Genomic DNA, 21,016 nt, shown 5'->3' with positions numbered 1-21,016 from the left:
ATCCACAAGCGCCTGGAGAACCATAGAGAAATACCCCTTCCGATTAACGTACTCGGTGGCTAGGTGGGGTGGTGCCAGAATAGGAATATGCGTCCCATCTATTGCCCCTCCACAGTTACTGAAATCCATTTCTGCAAATCCATCTACAATGTCCTGCACGTTCCCCACAGTCACGGTTCTCCTTAGCAGGATGCGATTAAAGGCCCTGCAAACTTGCATCAAAACGATGCCCACGGTCGACTTTCCCACTCCAAATTGGTTCCCGACCGACCGGTAGCTGTCTGGAGTTGCCAGCTTCCAGATTGCAATAGCCACCCGCTTTTCCACCATCAGGGCAGCTTTCAATCTCGTGTCCTTGCGCCGCAGGGTGGGGGCGAGCTCAGCACACAGTCCCATGAAAGTGGCTTTTCTCATCCGAAAATTCTGCAGCCACTGCTCGTCATCCCAGACTTCCATGACTATGTGATCCCACCACTCAGTGCTTGTTTCCTGAGCCCAAAAGCGACGTTCCACGGTGCTGAGCATGTCCGTTACCGCCACAAGCAATTTCATGTCACACGCATCAGGCAAATCCAGATCATCGTCGGACTCCTCACTGTCACTTTGGAGCTGAAGGAATAGCTCAACTGCCAAGCGTGATGTGCTGGCGACAGTCATCAGCAATGTCCTCAGCAGCTCAGGCTCCATTTCACACAGAAAGCGTGCTGCACTCGCAATGGCACCAAACGTGTCCGGAAAACCTGTGACTGCTGGGAAGTGAAGCGATGCACCACGGGGCGTTGGCACAGGAAGCGGAATGACCCACACACTTACTTCCCCTTCCCACAATACTCAGCGCCAAAATCGGACGAGGTGCTCTGTGGGATAGCTGCCCACAATGCACCTCTCAGTACAACGCTGCAAATGCTGCAAGTGTGGCCACACTGCAGCGCTGGTAGCTGTCAGTGTGGCCACACTCCAGCGCTGGCCCTGCACAGCTGGACGACCAGCGCTGCAAACTACCAGCGCTGCAACTTGCAAGTGTAGCCATACCCTGAGACACTCTCAGCTATTCTTCTACAAGAATAAGACAACACTGAGTAGATGCTGAGGACATTAGGGTTCAAACCTCTCCAAACACAATGTTTATCTTCATGCCGGGTAGAGACTGTGTATTGTTACCTCTTTTTAACACGAGTGGCTAGTCACAGTTTGGAGCCGTGGGGATGTCCCAGTTGGAAGTAGAAATTGATGGAGTCTGATATTTTCTTTGATCCAATCTCATTTATTGACAAGAAATGTACAAAGTTTGACTTCTCTGAATGCATGAGGAACCAAGAACAAAAGGAGCAGCTTATGTGCTTATCCCCCACAAGTCTTGCTAGCCACCTCATTAGATCTAAACGGTCACTTTTTCCAGGCTTGCACTGGGCTACTGTTTGCCTTCCTTGTATTTTTCCCTCAGGCTCTCTCTCTCTCTGTTCTCTCTCTCTCTTCTTTCACACACCAGCCCGTCCTCAGCCAAACCCTTCTGCCCACTCAGTCCAAATTCCTGGGCAGATTTGCACACCTCTTTGTCTTAGGTGGGGGAGGAGACTTCTGATTAACTCATCCTGATAAGTTATGTGAATAGAAGGGGTGTCCACACATCAGTTAGAATAAGTTTTTTAACTCAACAAGAACAAGGTTTGGTCCAGGTATTAATGGCATCCCTCAACTCAGGGGAGGTGCAGGCTTGGTCCAACGCTACAACATCCACACATCTATTTTTAGCATGCTAGCACAAGCCCTGCTAGCATGAGTCTGCCTACCAAGGGTGGGAGGATCACTTTCAGCTGCCGTACAGATGACCCTCAGTGGCACAACTACTGTCATGCCTTCAATTAGTTTCTGTGTATTAATTTGAATCAGAGATCTAAGGATTAAAGTACTATTCAATGGGTAGAATTTTCAAAAGTATCAGAGTGACTTCAGAGCTCGGGTTTCCCCTTTCGGAAGGACCTAAGGACGAGGGAATTTGTGTCTCATAGCAAGTCAATGTGATTTATGCTTCTAAGTCAGCTAGACACTTTTGGAAATTTTACCCATTGTGCTTCAGGATGAAAGATGCTGGCACTTTTCAGATATGTCATGAGTAGCATTTCCTCCACTGTTCCTCCCATTGTTCCTACCTGCTGTTTTTGTACTTGACCTACCTGCTGTTTTTGTACTTGACATTGATTTTCTTGTTGTTGTTGCTGTAGCAAAGAGGTTGTGTCAACACAAATCATTCATATCAATTATTTTATTTTTATAGCCATTAATCTGTTTTGGGTCTGATGCACTGGGTCTTAGGGAATGTCTACACTGCAATGTTAGCCCAAACTCAGGCTTCAGGATTTAAATCTGACAAACGCACATTCAACTACCATTCTACACTTTTTGAGAAGATAATTAAGCCTCCTTTTGACATGGCCTCTGATGAGGATATGGTTTCATATGCCCCGGCAAAAGGAGGTACATGGGATCCCCTAGAATAACCATGGGAAAAGTAATTCCATTTATGACATTGTCATCTGGAATAATGTTCCGGCCCGTCCATGAAGGTAGATGCCTGAGTGACAGAAAACTCTGGCATCAGGAACTTTTCCAGGGCAGCCCACACTGGCATCCATAACTTTGCCTCTGTGGTCCCCAAGGGCCGCATACCCATGGAGTAGTACCTTTTGCAATGTCTGTACTCTGGCTCCTTGTATACATAAAATCATGGCCCCAGTGCAAGTTCTGGTCATCCCAGGTCTGCACGATGGGGTCTCACCAGTCTGTGCTTGTGGCCTTGATGCAGAAGCACCGGTCTACACAGGGGGCATCAGAGGCTCTCCCAAAACCCATGAGCAGCATCAGCCAGTTTGAGTCTGCCAGGTCTGTACCACCCTCCTCCTCCTCCAACAGGTGCCTTCTTCTGAAGGTCAGAAAATGCCCCCGAAATGTCCACCAGCACCTCATGGAAGCTCTGCCCATTGCCTAAAACAGGAGTGAAAGCACAAGCAAGACAAGTGCTTCAAACGCTGATTGAGACGGGTTAGATCAAAGAGACCCTTCTGGGAGCTGCGACCTGAGTGCCCAGACTACTCCTACCCCTGCTTTCCCTGACAGCTCAGGACTCCAGTATCTGTCTTGCTGAGCCAGACATTCCCGTCTGCTCCAACAAAGACCCAGGGTCTGAATTACTTGCCCCAAAGCTGCAGGTTTACCTGAAAGCAGCTAACAGAAGTGTGTTTGTCTTTAGCACCCCAATTCCCAATGGGGTCTAAAACCAAATAAATCAGTTTAACTCTGTATAAAGATTATGCAGGGTAAACTCATACATTGTTAGCCCTCTATAACACTGATAGAGAGATATGCACAGTTGTTTTCTCCCCCAGGTATTGATACATACTCTGAGTTAAATAATAAGTAAAAAGTGATTTTATTCAATACAGAAAGTAGGATTTAAGTGGTTCCAAGTAGTAATAGACAGAACAAAGTAAGTCACCAAGCAAAATAAAATAAAACGTGCAAATCTATGTCTAATCCATCTGAAGCCAGATAAGATCCTCACCAATTCCAGAATGCTCCCTTTTACAGTCCAATCTTGATTTAGGCAGTAGCAAGTATCAGCTTTAGCCACGGATGGGAATGTCATCAACCCAAAAAGTAGCATCTCCTCACATTCCACAAAGCAGTTCCCATTGGTGTGAGCTTGGGCCCTACTAGATGTAAACTTTCTTGCTCGTTAAGCCAGATAGGTTCCTTCACAGATCAGTGACTCCATCTGAATTCATTTGTGCAACATATATTACCGGATGACTTTTCTCAGGGCCTCCTTCACCTCTTTGTTTCGCAGGCTGTAGATGAGGGGGTTGAGCATGGGAGTCAGGACTGTGTAGAAGACAGAGAACACTTTGTTCAGGGCTTTCAGTGTATTCGTTTTTGGTAGCAGATACACAGTCATTAGGGTCCCATAGAAAACTGTAATCACAATGAGGTGAGAGGAGCAGGTGGAAAAGGCCTTTTGCCTCCTGGTGGTGGAAGGGATTCTGAGGATAGTAGCAATGATACAAACATAGGACGTCACAGTTAATAGAAATGGGCAAGGCAGGTCTAGAGAGGTGACTTTGAAACTAACCAGTGTGATCATGCTGGTGTCACTGCAGGAGAGTTTTGGCATTGGAGAAAAATCACAAAACAAATGGTCGATTACACTGGGGCCACAGAATGTTAATTGTGACATAAAACACATCATTATTACACAAGTAAGAAATCCGCTTATCCAAGACCCTGCTGAAAGCTGGAGGCACAACCTGCCGTTCATCAGGGCTGCATAACGCAGGGGTTTGCATATTGCTACATACCGATCATAAGACATTTCTGCTAGGAGATAACATTCTGTAGTTGCCAGAGAACCAAAGCAATAAAACTGTGCAAAACAGCCACTGACAGAAATGGTTCTGTCTCCAGTCAGGAGACTGGCCAGTAACCTGGGCAGGATGGTTGAGATGTAGCAAGTCTCCCAGCAGGACAAGTTCCCCAGGAAGAAGTACATGGGAGTGTGAAGTTGCTGATCAATGACAACTAGCGCAATGATTGTCTATGAGGTCACAATGTAGATCATCAGGAAAACCAGGAAGAGAAGGAGCTGCAGTTCAGGGAGATTCCCGAATCCCAGGAGGATAAATTCTGTGATGACCGTTCGATTGTCCTCTTCTGCTTTGTCTATGAGGTGCATCTAGGTACAAAGAAAAATACTAAAACTCAGAGATGGGACTTTCAAAGTCACAAACATCCCATTAACTTAAGCAAGTGCAGAAGGACAGATATCCAGAGGCATTTAGGCACCCAAAGTTGCAGCTAGGTGCCTAGTGGGATTTTCAAAAGTACTTAGGCAACCAATGTGCCTTAAGGTCGGATTTTTAAAGGTATTTAGGTGCTGCAGCACACAGCATCACAGTGCCCATGCCTAAATCTCATTTTCCCAGATTTAAGCACTGAGGAGTCTACAGTCTATTGACAGCCAATGGGATTTAGATTCCTCCATGCCTAAATCCCATTTGAAAATTGAATTTAGACTCCTAAATCAATTGGGTGTTGTTGCAACACAGAGTTCAGCAACCTTTAAATAGCTTTAAAAAGCTGGTCCTGAGGGCTTTGCTGAATCAGGATCTTAATTCAAGTTATGCAGAGCTGCAAAGGATCTGCTGTTCCTCAAAGGATGCACGCCACTGGCAAGTTTTAGCCCACAATAAAAATGGTCAGCGGAGCAAAGAGAGAGTAAAGGAATGGCTTTAACAAGAACGATAGCACAGCCTTTCCATACATGAATAAATCCACGAGGTCTAATTCTGATCTCCCAAACTGTTTTTTGCAATATTGAGATCCTCCCATTTTACAGCTGCCCAGGTGAGCTCAGAACCAGGAGCAGTAAATTCTGAGTAGACAGACAGACAGATAGAGCCTTTGTAGTTCAGTTGTTTTCATAGTAGCACACTGCATGGTCTAAGGTCCTTAATCAGCCTTCACTCAGTGACTATTCCCAAAAACCCAGAACAATGGAAGTTTGTTGGTTACAGAATGAGCAAAATTATAGTATCTGAGCACCTTACAGTCCTTAATATATTTATCCTCACAGTGCCACAGTGAGATTGGAAAAGGTTTCTGTGCCCATTGTACAGATGGAGAACTGAGGCCCAGAGGGTCAGTTTGATAAGATACGTAGTGCCTAAAAATGCAGATCAGTGCCCAGTGGGATTTTACAAAGTCCTTCATCAGCCTCAGTGCCTATCTCGCATTCAAGCCAAAGGATATTAGATGCCTAACCTGCTTAGATGCTTTTCAGCATTCCACTTGGTACCCATCTACATCATTTGGTGCCTCAACAAGTTTGAAATCTGGCCTAAGTAATTCCCCCAAAGGGCCCCAGGGAGCCTGCTGAAGAACAGAGAATTGACCCCACGTGTCCAACATCCCAGGTTAGCCCCCTACCCAAATCTATCTAGAGATATAGCTTGCTACATTATTCAGTTTCCTGAATTACTCAATGATCTCTTATGACAGTGAGTTCCAGGAGACAAATACACATTGTGTAAAAAGAAAATTGTTTCATGTCTGAGTGCTAAAGTGCTAAATTGTTTCATGTCTGTTAAGTTGATTGCGTCACTCTTGATTCGTAGGTGCACCTGATGGAGTTTTTCTGTCCCATTCATTAGTCCCTAACCTCTCAAATGTCCCACCTTGTTAGTTTCCTCTTTAAATGAAACTCCCTGAGTCTTTTCTGAGGCTGGGATATTCAAAGTAACCTAAAGAAATTAGACACTGTTGAAAAATTAAGGGGAGTTGGTCACCTGTCCCCTGAAATTCTCAGCCCCATTAAACTCTGCCCATCCATGCATCTGCTTCTCTTCTCACCCTCTGCTCCATTCCCAGCCCCATGCAGTAAATGGGAAAAGAAGAGACGCTCTCTCCTCTCTTCCCCCAGCTCTGAGACAGCAGGTGCAGCTCAGGAGCCTGCATGTCAGCACCAGCAGAGCAGGGCGAGAGCATGCTCTCCTCATGCTAATACCTGAGACACTGAGAGCAGGACCTTGACTAGCAGCGCAGCTGGGAAACTCCCTCTGCCCAGTGTCCTTCCCCGTGCACAAAGGGAATGCCCCGAGAAGGCACATACAGACCCCTGTGTCTCTCCTCCCCTCCTTGGCACCCTGAGACACACTCTACCCCAGGTGTACTCTGCAGCCCAGCTGAAGAGTGCGAGTGTCTGGGCCTGGATTTTGTGCAGCATCCCAGGTGCAACAGAACAGCTGGAACTCAATGCTCCCAGCACACTCTGCAGTGTCGCAGTTCAGCCCTGTTGTGCGGGGGGAGGATTGAGACCTATCAAGGGCAGAATAGGAAGTAAGAGGGAGCAGGATATGCACAGCTACGGTGTGCGCCTGAGAAACAGCTCCATCTGTGCTCCTTCCCACTACCGCACCATTTCCTTCCTATGTGAGATCCCCAGGATCTGACCATGGGTTTGTCTAAATAGAGAGTTAGATCGTGGCAAGCTGGGGTGTGAATCTCCAGAGCACTGGCCTGCCACGTAGTAACACGCTGTGTGGACCCTGCTCCAGTGCACAAAACATTCCCTAGTGCACATTGACCTACCCCCATTTCAAACAGCACTAGGGCAAAATCCACTAGGGGACTTTTAGTGTGTGATAGCTGGATCCGCGCAGACCCTTACTAAACAAAAACCTACCGCACTGTAGATTTCCACCCCAGTTTGCCACACACTGACTCCCTGTGTGGACAAACCCCAGGAAGATACAGATTTACCTTTAATCCTCACCAAGAAGCGGCGACCTCTGTGTCAATGCTGAGTGGGTGTGGGGATCTGGTTTCCATTTCCATGCTGCTCCCCTTTGTCTCCTGTTCTCAGAGTTTGTCTACAGGGTGGGGTAGTGCACTCAAGAGCAATGGATTTCTAAAGGGCACCAACGTCTGGCACACGAACTGGCTCATGTAGAATCTTGCTTGTGCCCACTGAAAGTTCCTTTCTTCATGACACATTGGGCAACTTTAGAATTAGCACCCCGCTGCGGTGCACCACTGCCCCGTATGGACAAGCCCTTATTCACTCTACAAAGACACCTACCTTCCACTGCTGCACTGGGCTGGCTCTTGATTTCTTGCTTGATGGACACACCCGTGTATATTACAAGGGGCTTCCATAGTTCCTGCTCTGGAGCCTTCTAGGGTTTATAGGGGAAAACAGCCTCACATTGGCTCAGGCAGCTCTTGGACCTCCGCTGAGGCTGCTGCTAATGATCCCTGCTTTGCAAGTGCCCTCAGGAGGGAATTCAATGCTATGGTGCTTGTTAAGACACTGTAAACATCAAGGCCATTGACTACTGAGGCCTGGTCTCCACTACAGAGTTAGGCTGACTCAAGGCATCTTACGTCGACCTAACTATGGAAGCGTTTACACTTAAATATCACTCACGCTGATGTAACTGCCCCACTATGCCAACTAAATAGCCCAACCTCCACGAACAGCGTAGAGTCAAGGTTGATGTAGTTAGTGTCAATGTAGACACTACATTGCTTATGTTGACTGTTATTGGCTTTCAGGAGCCTTCCCACGATGCCCCACACTGTCAGTGCAATCGGCGCGAGTGCTCCTGGTGAGATCACGCACCGCCGACGCAAGGAGCAAAGTGCAGACATGCACGAGTGATGTAATTACTGCGATGACTGTCTGCTGGTGTAAGTTAGGTCGACTTAATTCTGTAGTGTGGACATGGCCTGTGTTCGAGAAGAATGAGTTCCTTTGGATTTGGCCCATAGCAGTTATTCTTTGCTGACTGTCTGGGCTAGCTTGCCCATTCTGGGGTGAATTAACAGATGTGTTGTATGTAAGACCTGGGAGGTAATTGTTCTGCTCTGCTCGGCACTGGTGAGGCCTCAGCTGGAGTAGTGTGTCCGGTTCTGGGCACCGCACTTTAAGAGGGATGGGGAAAAATTAGACACAGTCCAGAGGAGAGCAACAAAAATGATAAAGAGGTTTAGAAAATGTGACCTGTGTGGAAAGGTGGAAAGAATTGGGCGTGTTTAGTCTAGAGAAGAAAAGGGTGAGGGGGGACGTGGTAACAGTCTTCAGAGACGTACCAGGTTGCTAGAAAGGGGATGATGATCTATTTGTTGTCCACGTGCCCCGACGGTAGGACAAGAAAGAAACTATAACAAAATATGCAGAGGAGTGGGGAGGAGCACTGTGGAATCACAGAGCAACTGAGTGGCCAGTGGAGAAACAACTGGATTGAGACGATTCCCAGCTCTGCAACTGGCTTATTGAATGACAATGGGCAAGTCACATCACCGCTGTATGCATCAGTTTCCCATCTGTAAAATGGGGATAATGATGTCAAGCTCTTGGAGAGGTGCTGATGAAAAGCACATTATAAAAAACTAGGTCTTTTGAGTATTACCGAGTCACAGTAGTGCATCAACTGGAAACCTAGTTGAGAACGACAGTTGTCTAAATGGCCAGGAACTCCCACCAACAAACATTGCTCCTTCTGTTTAAAAAAACTAGGAGATAAAATGTTACAAAGAAATTTTGTTAACACAGAGTTAAGGTGCCCGGTGATAGCTCGGGCCCGTCTCAAAGGCTGAATTCAGCAAAACTCTGACTTCTGAGAACCAGGAAATAGAGAGAGAAGATAAATGCCCACACAAACTTAACTCTGCCCTGTTTGTGCGATACCCCAAAATACTCACACCACAGATTCCCAATCTACCGTGTCACTACAGTGGGCAGCTGCTTCCTGCCATGGCCTATGTTCAAACACTGATCATACTCCCCTGACAGGATACCACACTTGTAAACTGTAACGGCCACTTCACACCCTTTTCCAGTCCCTGAGTTGAGGAGAGTATTGTTGCACTGTGGCAACACAGGCTTTTCAAGACTACCTGGCTCACTCATGCCATCCCGGATGACGGGGGAAGAAGGGCTGTCAGGCTGTCTGGAGTGGCTAAAGAGCACGGGCACCAGCCTCAGGGCAGACTGTTCAGAAGCATTGGCGGTGAGTTCTAGACTTAGATTTGACCAACCAAGTATTAAGTGGGACCTCCTCAAGCACTACAACAGCCTTAACATGGAGTCACAGACAGTTCCCTTGGACACTCCAGTCTGTCTTGCCACCCAAGTAAGCCTGCCTTTGTGATAGCTGGCCTCTTCCACCAAAAATCACAATAATATTCAGGGAGCTGACCCCTGGCAGGCACAGACTTGCTTCCCCATGCTAAGGGGAGATGTCAGTGGGTGCCGCACAATCCCAGGCACCGCAACAAACATCACAGGGACATACAATAAAATAGAAAGACAGAAAATTCTGAACCAATAAATACCTTTTTCCACGATGTGTGATTAGACTGTAGTCATCAAAGTGGGACTGGACATTTGTATGGCTAACAAGAATAACCAGAGTTATCATAGGCAATGATGATAATTCCTATTACTCTAAGCAGCAGGTTAGGTTGTTTTTCTCTAGGGACCAGACAGAGACGCAAACACTCAGACACTCTCAGCTATTCTGCTGCAAGAATAAGACAACCCTGAGTAGATGCTGAGGGCATTAGGGTTCAAACCTTCCCAAACTCAATGTGTATCTCCATTCCAGGGAGAGACTGCGTATTGTTATCCTTTTTGACATGAGTGGCTAGTCATAGTTTGGAGCCGTGGGGATGTCCAAGTTGGAAGTAGACATTGATGGAGTCTGATATTTTCTTTGATCCAGTCCCGTTTATTGACAAGGAATATTCAAAGTCCGACTTCTTTGAATGCATGAGGAACCAAAAACAAAAAGAGCAGCTTCTTTGCTTACTGCTCCAAGTCTCGTTAGCCACCTCGTTTGACCCAAACGCTTCTCTTTTCCAGGCTCGCACTGGGCTACTGTTTGCCTTCTGTGCTTTTTTCCCTCAGCCTCCATCTCTCTGTTCTGTGTGTTCTCTCTCCTCTCTCTTCTCTCACACACCAACCCGTGCTCAGCCAAACCCTTCTGACCACTCAGTCCAAATTCCTGGGCAGGTTCACACATCGTTTGTCTTAGGTGGGGGCTTCTGATTAACTCATTCTGACAGTTATGTGAATAGAAGGGGGTGTCCACACATCAGTTAGAATAAGTTTTTTAACTCAACCATAAGAACGTTTGGTCCAGGTCATAATGACATCCCTCACCTCAGGGGAGGCTCAGGATAGTCACCCAGTCTTGGCCCCACCCTACAACGTCCACACAGGTATTTTTAGCATGCTAGCACAAGCCCTGCTAGCACGAGTCTGCCTACCCAGGCTGAAAGGCTCACCTTCAGCTGCTGTGTAGACAACCTTCAATGGCGCAGCTACTGTCAATGCCTTCAGTTAGTGCATGTGTATTCATTAGGATCAGAGACATAAGGATTAAAGTACTATTCAATGGGTAGAATTTTCAAAAGCACCAAAGTGACTTCAGAGCCTGAGTTCCCATTTCAGAAGGACCTAAGGATGAGGGAATCCCTGGGCTGGTCTACATTAAGGGGGAAAATCGATCTGAGATACGCAACTTCAGCTACATGAATAACGTAGCTGAAGTCGAAGTATCTTATATCGAATTACTTACCATCCTCACGGCGCAGGATCGATGTCTGCGGCTCCCCATGTTGACTCCGCTACCGCCGTTCGGGTTGGTGGAGTTCCGCAGTCGACAGGAGCGCGTTTGGGGATCGATATATCGCGTCTAGATGAGACGTGATATATCGATCCCTGAGAAATCGATTGCTACTCGCCGATATGGCGGGTAGTAAAGATGTAGCCTCTGTCTCATAGAAAGTCAATGAGATTTATGCTTCTAAGTCAGCTAGACACTTTTGGAAATTTTACCCAATGTGCTTCAGGGTGAAAGGAGCTGGCATGTGTCATGACTAGCATTTCCTCCATGCCTACCCGCTGCTTTTTTGTTTGACATTGATTTTGTTGTTGTTGCTGTAGCAAAGAGGTTGTGTTAACAGAAACCATTCACATCATTTATTTTATTTTGATAACCACTAATCTGTATAGGATCTGATGCACTGGGTTTTAGGGAATGTGTACACTGCCATGTAAGCCCAAACTCACACTCAGGCTTGAGGATTTCAATCTGACATATGCACATTCAACCACCATTCTACACCTATTGAGAAGATAATTAAGCCTTCTTTTGCCATGGCCTCTGATCAGGATACTGTTTCATATACCCAGGCAGAAGGGGGTACATGGGATCCCCAAGAATAACCATGGAAACAGTAATTCCAATTATGACATTGTCATTTGGAATAGTGTTCCGGCCTGTCCATGAAGGTAGATGGCCGACTGATGGAAAACCTTGGCATCATGAACTTTTCCAGGGCAGCCCACGTTGGCATCAATAACTTTGCCTCTGTGGTCCCCAAGGGCCACATACCCATAGAGTAGTACCTTTTGCAATGTCTGTAATCTGGCTCCTTGAGTACATACAATCATGGCCGCGGTGCAGTCGGGAAATCCTATTCTCTCCAAACTAGCAGTTACTTCAGGGATATTGTTTATTCCCCCACATTTGGCTAAACCACACACCTGACTGCCTAAGAAACCTCAGCTACCACTTTAGATTCCAGTCTACTTTCCAACCCCAAACTGGTTAGCAATGGACCCGTAGGACTCTGGGGTATAGCAAACTACTTTTTAACAGGAATGGCTTCCCTTGCATATGTGTCGTGGTGGTGAAGGGTCCAGACAAGCTGCTAACAAGGCTCCAGAAATGTATCTTTCTTCATGAGCAAGTTCTGGTCATACCAGGTCTGCATGACGATGGGATCCCACCAGTCTGTGCTTGTGGCCCTGCTGCAGAAGCACCGGTCTACACAGGGGGCATCAGTGGCTCTTCCGAGAGCTATGAGCAGCATCAGCCAGTTTGAGTCTGCCAGGTCTATATCACCGTCCTCCTCCTCCTCCAACAGGTGCCTTCTTCTGCAGGTCAGAAAATGCCCCCGAAATGTCCACCAGCACCTCATGGAAGCTCTGCCCATTTCCTGAAACAGGAGTGAAAGCACAAGCAAGACAAGTGTTTCAAATGCTGACTGTGACAGGTTAGATCACAGAAACCCTCCTGGGAGCTGTGACCTGAGTTCCCAGACTACTTCTACCTCTGCTTTCCCTGACAGCTCAGGACTCCAGCATCTGTCTTGCTGAACCAGACATTCCCGTGTGCTCCAACAAAGACCCAGGGTCTGAATTACTTGCCCCAAAGCTGCAGGTTTACCCGAAAGCAGATAACAGAAGTGGGCTTGTCTTTAGCACTCAGATGCCCAACTCCCAATGGGGTCTAATCCCAAATAAATCTGTTTTACCCTGTATAAACTTTATGCAGGGAAAACTCATACATTGTTCGCCCTCTATAACACTGATAGAGAGATATGCACAGTTGTTTTCTCCCCCAGGTATCAATACATACTCTGAGTTAATTGATTAGTAAAAAATGATTTTATTAAATACAGAAAGTAGGATTTAAGTGGTTCCAAGTAGTAACAGACAGAACAAAGTAAGTCACCAAGCAAAATAAAAAAAAATGTGCCAATCTATGTCTAATCAAACTGAATACAGATAAGATACTCACCAGTTCCAGAATGCTCCCTTTTACAGACTAATCTCCTTTTAGCCTGGGTCCAGCAATCACTCACACCCCTTGCAGTCACTGGCCTTTGTTCCAGTTTCTTTCAAGTATCCTGGGGGGTGGAGGGGCTCTCTTGTTAGCCAGCTGAAGACCTGGCACAGGCTGTTTTGACTTAGATCTGCATAGTGCAGCTTAGATGCCTGAGCACTGGTGTGAGGCCTGGGTCTAGAAATTGTAAACCTAGTGTTAATATTCAGTATGGACACTCAAGTATAGGTTTACACTCACTGAGCCTATGGGTTCAAGTCCCACACACCCTAGGCTAACATTGCAGTATAGGCACACGCTTACACTCATTCTATCCATTGCAAGATGACACACAGTACAACAAATGGGAAGACCAGTACAATCTTCCCAGATATAAAGTTATGGAGCTTTTGGGAATCCAGGACGTCAAGGAGAGAGAAAATATTTGAACCACCTAATTCTGCCCAAAGTGATCTGAGGCCAGTGCCAAGTAGAATGTGGCATTCACACAATTCAGAGAGAGCAGAGAAATAGATGAAACACGTATCTGAAGTCTTAAATGTCGTCATGTGGAGTGTAGAGCGCAAGACATTCAGGTTTCCAATTAAGGCAGTAGCAAGTATCAGCTTTAACCACAAATGGGAATGTCATCAACCCAAAACGTAGCATGTCCTCACGTTCCCCGAAACAGTTCCTATTGCTGTGAGCTTGCGCCCCACTACATGTAAACTTTCTTGCTCATTAAGACAGATAGATTCTTTTACAGATCAGTGACTAGTTCTGAATTGATTTGAGCAACATATATTAATGGATGACTTTTCTCAGGGCCTCCTTCACCTCTTTGTTTCGCAGGCTGTAGATGAGGGGGTTGAGCATGGGAGTCAGGACTGTGTAGAAGACAGAGAACACTTTGTTCAGGGCTTTCAGTGTATTGGTTTTTGGTAGCAGATACACAGTCATTAGGGTCCCATAGAAAAGTGTAACCACAATGAGGTGAGAGGAGCAGGTGGAAAAGGCCTTTTGCCTCCCGGTAGTGGAAGGGATTCTGAGGATAGTAGCAATGATACAAACATAGGACGTCACAGTTAATAGAAATGGGCAAGGCGAGTCTAGGCAGGCAAGTATTACACTAACCAGTGTGATCATGCTGGTGTCACTGCAGGAGAGCTGTAGCATTGGAGAAAAATCACAAAAGAAATGGTCAATTTCACTGGGGCCACAGAATGTTAATTGTGACATAAAACACATCATTATTACACAAGTTAGAAATCCGCTTATCCAAGACCCCGCTGCTAGCTGGAGGCACAACCTGCCGTTCATTAGGGCTGCATAACGCAGGGGTTTACATATCGCTAAATACCGATCATAAGAAATTGCTGCTAGGAGATAACATTCTGTAGCTGCCAGAGAAACAAAGCAATAAAACTGTGCAAAACAGCCACTGACAGAAATGGTTCTGTCTCCAGTCAGGAGACTGGCCAGTAACCTGGGCAGGATGGTGGAGGTGTAGCAGGTCTCCAAGCAGGACAAGTTTCCCAGGAAAAAGTACATGGGAGTGTGAAGGTGCTGATCAGCCACAATTAGTGCAATGATGAGGATGTTCCCAGATATGGTCACCATGTAGATCACCAGGAAAACCAGGAAGAGAAGGAGCTGCGATTCAGGGAGATTCCCGAATCCCAGGAGGATGAATTCTGTGATAATCGTTCGATTGTCCTCTTCTGCATTGTCTATGAGGTGCATCTAGGTACAAAGAAAAATACTAAAACTCAGAGATGGGACTTTCAAAAGGATAAACATCCCATTAACTTAAGCAAGTGCAGAAGGACAGATATCCAGAGGCATTTAGGCACCCAAAGTTGCAGATCGGCACCTAGGGTTTGGCTACACTTACGGTTTGCAGCGCTGGTATTTTGCAGCGCTGGTCATCCAGCTGTGTAGGAGCAGCGCTGGTGTGTGGCCACACTCACAGCTACCAGCACTGGTGTGTGGCCACATTTGCAGCATTTGTAGCGCTGTTGGGAGTGCTGCATTATGGGCAGCTATCCCAGCATTCAAGTGGCAACAACGTGCTTTTCAAAAGAGCGGGGTGGAGGGTGGTGTACTGTGACAGGGAGCGAGGAAGATAGAGAGAGTGGATTTTTGGAGCCAACACTGTGTGTTAGCTTCCTGGATTGAAAAATCACAAAATGTTCGCGAACCCTTAGTCTTAATTGCAAACAGCCTGCATCCAATGCTGTTTCTCTGTTGTGGAAGCCAAGAAATAATTAATAAAGGTTTGAAGGGATCTTAATGTATGTTAGCTAATTTAGCAGGAGTTAGGCTCTGATCCTAATGCTGTGAGATATGTAGAAATAAGATAATGTGGTACAGAGTGAATTGTGTGAAAAGTCATTACGGCCTTGTAAAATGCAGCCTTGTTTTTGTTCTAGTATTGAAGACAAATAAGATAGCGAATAGGCTTATGTATAAACAAATGCAAATGTTTTCCTTTAATGTCTCCAGGATTGCTAGAAATTGTCTGTAACAAAGGTATAAAGGCTTGATGTAATTGTTTACCAGTTGAGAGACCTGTCCAGGACTGGGGCGACCCTGTGTCCTATGGCACTCTCTCCCTCCATTGTAATTACTGGAGAAAATAATAAAGTATTTGATTTTGTTGCACCCAAACAAAAAGCGAGAACTAAGTTTTTCTTCGACAATTTGGGGGCTCGTCCGGGATGGCAATGCCCACGGACCCACAGACGGCTACTATGGATCATTCCCCTTCGAACCCCATGGCGCCACTTGAGAGGTATGAGACCTTTTGAAATCTCTATTGGGGTATCGGAGGAGGACTGTCCGTGAGGACGTCTGTCTCTGATGGGCTCACGCCATCTGAACTTATTGACTGTGCAGCAGGATCAGATGCAAAGTGGTATTGGGGAGAGGCCCCAATAAGGTTAGTTTATAGCAGTACTGGGAACTGCTGAGTTGGCCAAGGAAATGCATAAGGTAATGCATAAGGTAATGCATAGGTAAATGCATTAGAATGCACCGGTGCTGAGGGGTTTTTACCGCCTCAGGAGGGGTTGTCATACCGCCTCATGGTATTGGTCCGGACCAGGTAAAGATGCATCGTGGTTAATTAAAAAAAAAAAAAAATTAAAAAGAGATAAAAAGGTTAAAAAAAGGTTAACAAAAAAAAAGGAAGAAAAAGAGGCCTTTGTGTGTGTGTGTGTGTGTACACCAGTGTGAGTGGCTGTTACCGGGCTAGCCCGGTAACTAGTGGATCTTTAGGAGATCCGACCCACGGTGGGCTGACTCGGCCAGGCATTGTCCGGTGAGGAAGCTGCCTGGGTCTAGGAGTGTGTGAACCCATCTTCCCTCCCTTTTCCTTGTGAGTCTCTCCTGTGTGAGTGCCCTGTAGGGAAAGATTCTTAGTTTCTGAGCCGCTAGCGCGGACAGGGCACCCTCTGTGTGTGTGTAAGTGGAAAATGGGTAAGGGACTGTCTAAATATTCCTCCTCACCCCCTAAGGGTACCCCAGCATATTACATGTACGTACATTATGGTCCTAAAACCTGCAGGTATTTAGCGAATTGGAATCTTCACACGCGTGAAAATCCATCTAAATAATGCCCATTAGAAGGTACCTTCAATCTAGATAAGATCATATATCTCAGAGGAGCTTTTAAAAAAAAAAGAAAAGCCTCTGACACAGTGTGAGCAATTTGTCTAGGAACGGGTTAATTTGAAACTAGGCTAACCCCAGAGATAAAGAGAAAGCTGCTCTGCGTACAAGGTCAAGAACCAGCACAGACTATGCTAAGTGCAAAGAAACTGTTTTCAGCCCCAGCTGGTTGTGAAAAATAGAGGCAGAGGCAAACCAAAGGCAATACAAGTTACAGAACTGAAATTACATTTGCAAAGCTTAACTTTCCAGTGAGATTCAGCAGTGTGCTTCTGCGACCCTGTAGCTGGTATGGCTCGGTGACACTGGAAAAGCCATAAGGCAGCTGACCTGAACTGGAATCTCTGAAAGAGACACCGCAGGAGACTCCAGGGTGTAAAAGAACAGCCATCCCAAGAGCAGAAGCATGTTGAAAATTCTGGACAAGCTGTATACAGGATAATCTCCCGTCCACCTATTTCCCTTCTCTGAACATAATGCACAGACGTGGCCAGTCTGGATATGTGTAAGTATTACAGTGGCTTAAGGCTTGGACCATTCATATTTTTCCTGAGTGATGTGGGAGTGTTCCCAACACTGTCCATTGTTGTTTTATTATTTTTGATGAAGCTTTAAAATTTGGTTATATGGTGTGCTTTCTCTATCCACCCCCCCCCCCCACCGTCCTGCAGTGTCAGTTTGATCACCTGACATATGAGGGATAAATTAGTAACAGGAATTTGTCACAGTTTGGTGAGCAATTATGTCTGGGGGAGCCCTGCAGAATTTACACCATCTATCTCTTTTACCCTTGTTATTTTATGTTTGTTTTGTTTGGTGCTGTTGGTGTTATTTGTTAAGAATAGCATGATTAAAGGTGGGCCCTAATAGAATAAGGAAACACTATCTGGTTTTTTTCTGTTTTGTTTAACCGGTTACTGTTGTTTTTCTGCTCTGTTCATTTGGGCGTTGGGTGTGTGAGCGGAACTGAACTTCTCGTTCGTAATTCCTCAGAGTGGAAGCCATGTGTGCGATGAAGCTCTGAGGTAGTATTGAGATCTTTCTGTCCCGCCCCCTGTAACGGACAAGGTAATAGAAGTAGAAAAATCTGGCTTAGACTGTAATTTTCTCTGCTTTCTGTGTAATTTTCTTTTCTGTTTAAGTGTCAGCAGACAAATGGGTGAGTCTCTGGGTAGACCCCCTAAAGGGGTTTGGATTGTGTGTTGAGTAAATGGCCTTTGCGCAATGGCCATGTATTTTTGCCCAGGTGGCAAGCCTTACTAGGGAGGACTCGGGTAGTCTTGTAAATAAAAATGTTTTAGGGAAAAGACCAGAAGGGTGGGGGCTAGTTGTGAAGCCCACCCTCCTAGCTAAACTGGTCGTGGCACAAGTTGTGCCTATGGAAGGGACGGCTCAGCGAGAAAAAAGGATCGGGCCCAGGCGGGCAGGCAACAGACGAAGAGATTGGAAAACGGGTTGGAAACTTTTGAGGGTGTAGTGGAAAGAAGGAGTAAGTGAATATAAGCATGAGGATTTCAAATACTCAGAAGGATATTTGGAATGGTGATTTGAATTGGTAAAGTGGCTGTTGGAAGGGAGTTGCTGGAGGGAACAGCAGTTGAACTTTGTAAAAATGCTAAAGAGAACAGTTTTGGTGTCTTTGACATGTTTGTAAATAAATTCAGGCAAATAAATTATTAGATTGTAATAATTTGGCTGTGAACAATTTTGTTAAATTAGTTGAAGGATGTATACAGTGCTATGTAATGAAAATTTTATTAGGCTCTACAGGCACTATAAGTGGTCATGTTTTCTTTCAGTGTTTAAAAGCAAGCCAGAAAGCATCTGTGTTACTGCAAATTACCTAACTGATAAGGTAGAGGCCGCTGATACCAGGGCTGTCTAAGAAACACATACGAGAAATATGGGATAATTCCTCTATTTTGCCTGAAATCAACAAGGGTATTTTTATATTTTAAGTAATGATTGGCTGCCCAGAAGGGGTAGACCTGTTTTTGTCTTTCAGATAATCAAAGAAAACTAATGCCAGCTGCGCTGCATTCACCGTACCATGATTTACTGGCACAGTAAAAATTATGTTGTGTGTTCTATGTTCTGTCTTGTGGTGTTTGTCTCGTGGCCAGAATTGTTGTGTTTATTATTTTTATGAGATGGTCTGATTTGAAATCAAGCGAAAATGTTGCATTGAAATGCAGATACTTGTTTTGTTCACCTTAGAATACAAAGTGTTTGGTTACATCAGAAAAATGTGATATACTAAAGTCTAATACATTTTCTTGAGTAAGAGAAAGAAACTACATTGGCCAAATCTTTTAATTGAGAATTGTTGTTCACCACAACAATGTGGTTGTGATACACCACCACAGCTCAGTGTATCTATAAACTGAAGCCAGGGGAAGTTGTCACTGTTTATGACAATATTTGTTGAGGGGGTGGAGGTCAAGGAACTACCCTGATGGGACACTCATTTTTTTTAAGCTAATTATAGCTATGTGTACGTTGATGCCACCACTTTACAAGATATACATATTAATCTTACCGCTGCTGCAGGCATTCATATCATTTCCTGGCCTGCAGATAGAATGTTGCAAGTAGCTCTTAGATTTCAGGTATATTTTCATTGGACTAGAGTAGTGCCTAATCGGTTTCAGAATTTGCTTTCATTGTTACCAAAAGTTCAAAAAATCTCTAAGTTGCAAGGGCAAATTCACATGCTTCAAAATATATATCGTGCTAAAAAAAATGCCTTTCATACAGCTTATAAAGTGTCTACTTTATGTACTAAGTATAATGTATTGTGCTTTGTTACCAAAACTGTACAACAACCCCATTATTTTATTCCTATGGGAATGTTATTGTTTGTAGTGTTGTTAGTTGGTGTAAAATTATGTTATTGTTGTTGTTGTTGTAAAAAACGTAATAATGGTAATAATTCTTTTCATGTTCATGCTAATCATGCATTGTCATTACATCCCATAGAAACACCTAAGGTTAACATGTCTGCTGTAAACTCTAAAATCCATGGTTTAATGCAAATTAAGATTTAAAGTATTTGTTGTACTAAAAGTACAAAAGGGGGGAGTGTGGAAGCCAAGAAATAATTAATAAAGGTTTGAAGGGATCTTAATGTATGTTAGCTAATTTAGCAGGAGTTAGGCTCTGATCCTAATGCTGTGAGATATGTAGAAATAAGATAATGTGGTACAGAGTGAATTGTGTGAAAAGTCATTACGGCCTTGTAAAATGCAGCCTTGTTTTTGTTCTAGTATTGAAGACAAATAAGATAGCGAATAGGCTTATGTATAAACAAATGCAAATGTTTTCCTTTAATGTCTCCAGGATTGCTAGAAATTGTCTGTAACAAAGGTATAAAGGCTTGATGTAATTGTTTACCAGTTGAGAGACCTGTCCAGGATTGGGGCGACCCTGTGTCCTATGGCACTCTCTCCCTCCATTGTAATTACTGGAGAAAATAATAAAGTATTTGATTTTGCTGCACCCAAACAAAAAGCGAGAACTAAGTTTTTCTTCGACACTGTCAAGCAAACATTCACTCCCTGCCTCTCATTTGATCGTTCACAGCCAGGTACAGATAGCTCCTGTTTGCTGTGATCAGTGTTTGGTTTTTTAGATAAGCAGTTCAACGGAGCTCCGATCGATCGGAGTTCACAACAAAACAAAGAGAGGCTGCATAACAAAACAAAGAGAGTAATTTAGTTGAAAGCATTCTGGGATATCTCCTTATTCCCTGGAGGCCAATAAAAGCGCTGGTGTGTGTCCACACTTGATAAGCAGCGCTGGATCACCAGCGCTGCAATCGCTACACCCCAACCTGACCAGGTGTACAGCCAGCGCTGCAGCCAGGGAGTTGCAGCGCTGGATGTGCCTTGCAGGTGTGGACGGTTATTAATTGCGGCGCTGGAAAGCCTCTACCAGCGCTGCAACTTGCAAGTGTAGCCAAGCCCCTAGAGGGATTTTCAAAAATATTTAGCCAACCTAGGTGCCTAAAGACCAGATTTTTAAAGCTATTTAGGTGCTGCAGCACACAGCATCACAATGCCCCAGCCTAAATCTCATTTTCCACAGATTTAGGAACTGAGGTGTCTACATTCTATTGACTATTCTACAGTCTTCCATGCCTAAATCCAGGGTTTCGCAAACAGGGGTCGCTGCTT

The 21,016-nt window shown here is 45.1% G+C and overlaps 2 protein-coding genes and 1 pseudogene across 3 annotated transcripts in view; all 3 read right to left on the bottom strand.

Annotated features, from left to right (window-relative positions):
* LOC123345337 overlaps positions 1 to 21,016 on the bottom strand; it is a 716,016-nt gene that overhangs the window by 105,631 nt on the left and 589,369 nt on the right. The gene's annotated exons all lie outside the window — the stretch shown is intronic.
* LOC123346931 lies at positions 3,797 to 4,726 on the bottom strand (annotated as a pseudogene).
* Positions 13,974 to 14,912, bottom strand: LOC123345335 (olfactory receptor 11L1-like). Its single transcript, XM_044982126.1, has one exon. It carries the CDS (start codon positions 14,910 to 14,912, stop codon positions 13,974 to 13,976), a length of 939 nt encoding a protein of 312 aa, XP_044838061.1.

This window comes from Mauremys mutica, chromosome 12 (assembly GCF_020497125.1).
Source record: "Mauremys mutica isolate MM-2020 ecotype Southern chromosome 12, ASM2049712v1, whole genome shotgun sequence".
NCBI classification, from domain to species: Eukaryota; Metazoa; Chordata; order Testudines; family Geoemydidae; genus Mauremys; species Mauremys mutica.
The sequence above is the reverse complement of the archived record's forward strand: the minus strand, read 5'-3'. Positions and strand labels throughout refer to the sequence as shown.